Here is a 7774-nt window from a genome sequence, read left to right as displayed (position 1 = left end):
ATCCATTTAAGAGAAAAACTCTGATTGGGGGCTTTAAATGTTTGATATCTGGCAACCCCAAACATGAAAGCTTGTTGAGGCTTGTTACCAATGCATGTAACACAACTGCCAAATTAAAATGAAATGTTTTCAGGATAATTTACCAGCAGGTGAATATCGCAAATTATTATGCTTAATAAATCGAGAGAAGCAGAAACCGTGATCACGATTAATGATTCACCACACTTTCCTCCATGCAACACAAAAGGTGACTTAGAATATTCTGTAACTCTTAAATTCTATTAGTGAATGAGGACCAGGTGCATTAAAAAAAGACCATGCAACTTAAATGTTAGTCTGTTAATTATACAAAGGCGTAGGTTATAGGCATAGGCTATATAAATTATAGGTGATTGAAACGGCATGAAGATCAGTAAACACTGACAATTTTTTAGGTGCCATAGAATGCATTAATACAATATTTTAAATTGTTCTCTGATATCTACATAGAAAGTATGTGGCTTAGGTAAGGGCAAAAAATCTCCAGAAACGGTTTTACATGTCCATTTACAACCCTAGGATTCCTGTTTTTCAGTGGTCTTTTGCATGCACGAGATTTACATAAGAAGGAGGAAACAATGGTGTTTGAGGCTCACGGTATGTCATTTCCATGTACAGGACTGTTATTATTCAACTATGCCAAGGTAAATACAGTTTTCCATTCTATGGCACCTTTAATATAACAGTGCAATAATAGAATATTCTATCTTTTGTGGGTTTTGCCAGGTTTTCTGTTGATATCCTAGAGAGTGTGATGTACTCACCCAGGGTCACCACCATAACAGGGATGTTGAGTCGCTGCCGTGTGGCTTGGGACAGCCGTAGGAAACCATATTCCAAAGAATATTCAACAATATACTCTTCTTGGGGCCACACTACACATAAACAAATAGACAGCCGTAGGAAACCATATTCCAAAGAATATTCAACAATATACTCTTCTTGGGGCCACACTACACATAAACAAACACAAACACTGATAAACGCTGACAACTTTTCAATGGATTTAGAAATTCTACTATTTTTCTAAAAAGCTGTTATTTCACAACAATGGTACTTTAAAGTTTTTCTGTATTAATAATAATAATAATAATAAAAAACAAATCTCTATATTGTCATTGATTTTTCTTTTTATTCAATATGCAAAATAATGTGTTTATTATGTCCTTTTAAAAGATCCTTCCTTCGGGGTTTGAAGCTTTAATTTGGGGGACTGACACCTCGAAACCGTCCTGCAAATTACACCCTGCTCATCGTCCACATTTTAAATAACTCATTTGCATCCAGATGTGAGGTTTGGAAACTGTGAATTTGTATCTAAACTAACAAATTACAGTATATAGGACCCTCTGACATCTTATCTTACAAAAGGCCACTGTGATCGTTTCTGAAGCCATGTGACACAGCACATGTGGCCTCTGGGAAGGGTAAGGTAATAATGTGGGAACAGAAAGGAAACCTGAGCAGGGGAAGTGATAAGGGCGGCACTGGATGGAGGGAGGAGAGGGAATGAATTCACACAGGAGGAAGAGGAGAGAACCAGATGGCTACCGAGTGGGGCGTATTTGAGATGTTTACCTGCTCGAGTTAGCATCTCAATCTCGGAGACAGTCTCCCTCAGCGGCTGCATACCTTTAGAAGGGGCCTGGCTGAAGGACAAATCCTGGGATTCATTCAGGCTGGAGCCAGGAACACCGCCACTCATCGACGGATTCAGACGTGGCTCGATGTCGAGCTCAAACTGTATGTGTGAGAGAGAGACAAAGGGCAGAATCTGTCAGAACGATCTGGAGAACAAGGGCCATTTTAGTGGAATAATTCACAATGTATTAATATTATATCATTATTAACTGATCACCAGGAAATTCCAAAAAAGTATGCTATTTATATAAGTAGCTCCCACACACACACAAAATAAATATCAAGAGTATTTAAGTAAAAAAAAATGTTTGTTATAAAAAGACAATACAAACTGTAAAAGCACCATAAGCACATACAACTTGTATGAGGACCAGATTGATTGAGTTAATATTATACATAATACACTGTATTATATAATATTATGTATTTTATATACTTAAAGTTAATAATAATAATAACATTAACAACTAACTTCTTAGTAGTAGTAGTAGTAGTAGTAGTAGTAGTAGTAACAGTATATATTATAATTCTATATTATTAGAACTAATACAATTACAATATTTCAATTAACAAATATTGAATTAAATTAGAAATTAATATTGATTTACTCTTGGGCATCGCATACTCTTCTGATCTTTTCGTATCATTCATATATTCATACATTGACATATTCAGTAATTCTATAACAAACAATAGTATTAATTTACAATAGTATTAATAACAATAATAACAAGTGACTATTCTTTTATATATATACACACACATTTTAGATGGTAATAATAATAATAAAAGTGAAATATTAACAATAACAAATATTAACAAGTTAATATTGATTTGACATGTTAACAGCATATGTGTTTGGGACAACAGGAGACTGAGCAATTAAATAATAATTAGCAATTTTTAAATGAAGCATGGATGGCTCCCTATCCTTGTTTTCCTGTTGCTGTGTAATAAACTCACCCGTACTGTGCTGTTGTCAAACATCTCCATGGTCATCTCTTCCTCCTCTTCAGTGTCTGTGGGCACCATTGGCTCTCTGGTTTCACTTCCGTCCTCTGGTTCTTTCACGAGGCCCTGGATTCCCTCCGTCTCCGAGAACTGCAGAAAGATGGGTGCACGGCTGGAGTTGCGCTGGATCTCCACACGCAGGATGCCGTCGCGGGGCCATTTCTCCCGCACGTGCTCCAGGCAGTTGATTGGAGAGCGTGAGAAGGCCGGTACGAGACTCGAACCCGCAACCTTTGGGTTATGAGTCCGACTCTCTAACCATTAGGCCACGACTTCCCCTAGTAATAGTTACAGTAAATTACATAATACATTTACAATTATTTAAATTGACAAATATTAGAAATTATAATATTGATTTACTGTTGGGCAACTGCATGCTATCCAGCTATTTTCACATGAATTCTATATGATTTTATAGAAAAGAGCTGAAAGGAGCACATGCAATGTGGATGTAGGCCAGGATGAAGAGCATAAACAATGCCTGCCAATCAAATGACATGAAATTAAAGTGAATTAAAAAGGTGTACAAAAACTACAGAATAGGCAACAATTAGGCATTAAACACTGCACTCCCATAACAATAATGGCATGAAAATCCCTCCTTTTATATTCATAAGTCAAAATTATGAAACTTGCACTGAAGTTGATATAATCTGAATCATTACAGACTTTTCTCATGCTAACATGATTTATTTTTAATTTGCTAAACGAATAGGACAAAATTCAGTTAATTTGTTTAAAAAAAAAAAAAATATATATATATATATATATATAAAAATATTAATAGTAATATAAATACATTTTAATTTTGAGTATATATTGCAGACATGTATACATATTTTTAGTTATGATTTTTAATATGCCACAAATGTTAACATTTTCATCAAAAACTAATGGATTTTTTTGTATAATAAAATAATACACGTATAAACAACCCTGTATCCAACAAAAGTGTTATTATAGTTAACTAAAACATTAAACAAAATAAAAAAGGTAACTGAAATAAAACAAAACATGTATAAAAATATTGCAGTTAGTTGCCAAGGCAACATTTCTCATTTGCATTTAGTTTAACTTGACGTACTAAAATAAATAAAACTAAATCTGAAATAAATTAAAACAGAACATATTAAATAAAAACTGATTCAAAATATTAAAGGGGTCATATGATGCTTTTTTAAAGATCATTATTTTGTGTATTTGGTGTAACAGAATATGTTGACATGCTTTAATGTTCAAAAAACACATTATTTTTCAAATACTGTACATTATTGTAGGTCCTCTATGCCCCGCCTCTCTCAAACGCTTCGTTTTCTACAAAGTCCCTCCTTCCGACAAGCGCAGTCTGCTCTGATTGGCCAGCTGACCCAGTGCATTGTGATTGGCCGAACACCGCAAGCACTCGTCGGAAATGTAACCCCCCTTACCATAATCGCGAGCTTCATCTTTCAAAATAAATGTAAAGACAGAGCCCGAAAGGGGAACAGAGTCGCGTGACAGACACAGTGATGAAGCTGGTATGTGTTTGTGATGTGACCACCCCCCTCCCCTCTCCTCTCCCTCTCTCGCTCACACACACACACACACCATGCGCAAAACTCAGCATTTGAACAGTCAAAAGCACAAAGAGAAAGGAAAACTTGAAATCGCATCATATGACCCCTTTAATGAAAATTACAATAGTATCTCAATGATACTAAAATAACACTGGATAGATAGCGTCACATTTTCAACTTCAACAGCCAATAAATAAATACTAAATAAATAAATCCTATAACTTATGTAATTGTTTCACAGCTTTATAATTTGTATGACATGTTGCAGCAGTAATAACCCATTTTAGTTCAGTAAAATGAAACTGGACACTCTACTTATTTTGACTTGAGCAAAAGTTGCAAATAGGATATAGCTGGCAGGTAAGACCTAAAGCCATGGGTTAGTTGGCATATAAATGATGCTGATAACCAGCATCCATCTGATGTTTAGTGAGCATAGCATTCTGCACGCTAACAGGTGAGGGCAGATAAGCATTCAAAACTCAGCGTGTGTAGGGCTTCTGGGAAGGATTACTACAGTTTAAATATACATTTTAAAAAAGGTCAAAGTTCACCTTTAACAAGACGAGGAACTCGAATATTCGTCTGAAGGAAGGTGGGAAGAGTCTGGCGTATGTGACTGCCATCTTAAAGAACAAGGCGTGGAAGAGTCTGTCTCGCACGTTGATCAGTGGGTTCTGGTTCATCGCGGGGTTCCGGATCCGGTTCGGCCCACCGTTATTGTTGTTGTTCAGTGGGACGTTGTTGTTCACATTGCCTTGGTTGTCAGACATGGTGGTCGTTGTTCAGTAACTTGATAAGGAGAAAGACCAGCTGAGCTCAAGCAGACAGCAATGTGCGCAGATCCAGATGAGCAGGCCAGTCACACAACATCAGCACACGCCGATGATGATCCTGCTTCTCCAAAACTGGACTGAGCTTCAGATATCCCCACAAAAACGACCCGACAGATGCTGAATTTTGTAAGGATGTTGGTGGGCAAGGCTTCTTTCCACTCCTACCATGTCATAACCTAGCGAGCTAGCAAACTTCTAAAGCTTTAGAGCATTGGACACAACTGCTAATCGTGTAGTTTATATACTGTAAGACGAGAGGCGCATCTCAGGCTGTTAAAAATGTGTTTTAGAATAAATATGTCCGGCAGATGTGACTCAGGCCTCCTGCATCCACTGTCACTCCCACCAAACTAGCTAAACTTGTTAACTCACGCATTTATTGCTACAAACACCAGCTAAATGCGTAATATTCACTCGGGTTTGGAAGTAGAATATCGCTCAGGCGTTGTAAACTGAGTGCTTAAAAAGAAAGAATCCTGGAATATCACGCAGCACGTCTGCTAACAGTGGTAAGCTAACAAGTTAGCCGAGCTTCTCCTGAGGAACCCGTATGTTCGGGTTACGTTTAAACAAACAACTCCTCTTATAACGCTGACAATGTTCGATTAAATAAGGCCTCAGATACTTGATGATATCCCGCCAGAACCATCCGGGTGGCAGCGACTGCAACCTGTCTTACATACCATCTGTTTACACAACCATTTTCTGGAGCGGAGCGGACTTGGGAGTAGCAGCAAAGAAGCTTTTAATGAGGGAAGCGTTTCCACTCTGCTCCCCCTTCTGCGGTTAGTCACGTGATATCGAGTCGCGTGGTTTTTGACCAATCAAAAATCTAAATGGTTCCACCCCCATTTGATATGTAGCCTACGATTAACTTTAATAATTTGTAAAAAAAAAAAAATCCGTAATTTTATTGAATCACTGTAATATATTTAATTTAATTTCAGTACTAAGAAATAGCGCATTGTTTATAAGTACCAAATGTTTACTCTAGTTTGAGAGGAAATAAGTAATTGTTAAATAGGTCGTCACGTTATTGAAGAGTGGAAGGGCTAGCCAGTACAGCAGCTAAGGCACATGTCACTCGGTGGAAGTACCATTTCTAACATTAAACCTGTAGAGCGCCTGGTTGTGGTGGGATGACCACAGGACACAGGTCAGAAGATGCATAATAAAGACACATAAAAGTATGAAAGAATGACATAAGTAAAAGCTTAATTTAAAGGGGTGGTTGACTGTTTTTTTTTCTAGGCTTGATTGTGTTTATGGGGTGCAGTCCAACATGTGTTAATGCTTCGTTAAAAAAAAAAAACGCATTATTTTTCAAATAATTTACCTTTATTCTACACTGCTCTGTCCCTTCTCCTATAAATGCGCTGATCATTTCCTGCTTTTATGAAGCCCCTCCCTCAGAATTACGGGATGGGCTCTGATTGGTTAGCTAGTTCAGTGTGTTGTGATTGGCTAAACCGCCTCTAGTGCGCATCTAACCGTCCCGCCCCTCACCTCAGCGGCATGTGCTCCGGTTGTATTGTAAACAATGGTGTCGTCTATATTGCTTATCAATTTGAGCCCGATTGAGACGCAGAGGTTATTAGTGAAGAGGATCGCGCAGAACCTGTGCAAGCACGGCTCTTAATGGTAAGTTTTTTGTTTGTTGTTGTCTCATACTTTTACATACGCTGTTATTTGTAAATGCTACTGCTTCTGTTAGCTTTTAATATACGGTTTTATCCTGATTAAAGCTTTAATACAGTACGGCAACCGCATGCGCGGTTATTAATAAATGGAAATTAACAAAACATTTAAACTGAAATAAAGCAGTGCAGACAATTCCACATTTGACAATAAAAAAATATATTTATTATTATTTATTATTTGTCTTGGAGACAGGAGCTTCCAGTGCAGAAAAAGTACAGACATAGTACAATCAAATACAGTAATGAAAATATAGAAAATACACAATAGACAGATTTACAAATGTACAGATATGCTCTACAGATGTATAGTTAGGCTATGAAACACCCTGATGGCAATTTTAACTGATCAGGTGAAATATAGGCTGCAATCTTTATGACAAAACTAAGAGCAGTGCTGGTCGTAACTGATTACATGTACTCTGGATTATGTAATCGGATTCCAAAAATTTAGTACTTGTAATTAGAGTATATTATATTTTCAAATGCTCATAATCAGATTACAGTTACTTTTAATGGATTACATGATTACATATTATTCACACAACGGCAGTAAATTATTCATAACTTCTTGATTATCTCTAATTCTTCTTTTTATTCTTCTTTTAAATTCTCCTTTATAAAAATCCTGTATCATACCATTTAGCTTTGACTATATTCAGAAATGCTATGTAAATGAATTTGCAACCGTGCTTCTAAATTTGAGAGGAAAGCATCTCTCAAGCAATTAGACCATGTATGAAACAAATAATCATGCAAGTTAATAAATACTGTATGCATGTAGATTTATAACTGTTATTCCCATAATCAATGTAGTACGTTTAATAGTACGTTTGAAACAAGTTAGATAAAAAGTAGTCAGAATACATGACCTAAAATAGTAACCTAGATTACGTTACTAAAAACAGCTTTCATCATGCAACCTGTAATCAGTAACAGACTACAATTTGTAAGTAATCTACACAGCACTAAGAGGTCTGCGTCTGTTACGTTT

General features: G+C 36.6%; 1 protein-coding gene across 1 annotated transcript in view; it reads right to left on the bottom strand.

Moving 5' to 3' along the window:
* Positions 1 to 5852, bottom strand: part of tmem259 (transmembrane protein 259) — an 11545-nt gene extending 5693 nt beyond the window's left edge. The window contains exons 1-5 of the mRNA XM_016443786.1: positions 4802 to 5852; positions 3134 to 3172; positions 2644 to 2898; positions 1618 to 1780; positions 804 to 914 (exon numbers count right to left, since the gene is read on the bottom strand). Coding sequence (XP_016299272.1) covers positions 804 to 914; positions 1618 to 1780; positions 2644 to 2898; positions 3134 to 3172; positions 4802 to 5020 — 787 coding nt within the window. The 5' untranslated portion in view covers positions 5021 to 5852. The remainder of the gene's footprint in view (positions 1 to 803; positions 915 to 1617; positions 1781 to 2643; positions 2899 to 3133; positions 3173 to 4801) is intronic.
* Positions 5853 to 7774: the final 1922 nt, after the last annotated feature.

Source organism: Sinocyclocheilus anshuiensis, unplaced genomic scaffold (assembly GCF_001515605.1).
Source record: "Sinocyclocheilus anshuiensis isolate Anshui unplaced genomic scaffold, SAMN03320099.WGS_v1.1 scaffold51, whole genome shotgun sequence".
Lineage (NCBI taxonomy): Eukaryota > Metazoa > Chordata > Actinopteri > Cypriniformes > Cyprinidae > Sinocyclocheilus > Sinocyclocheilus anshuiensis.
This window is presented reverse-complemented; position numbering and strand designations above follow the sequence as displayed.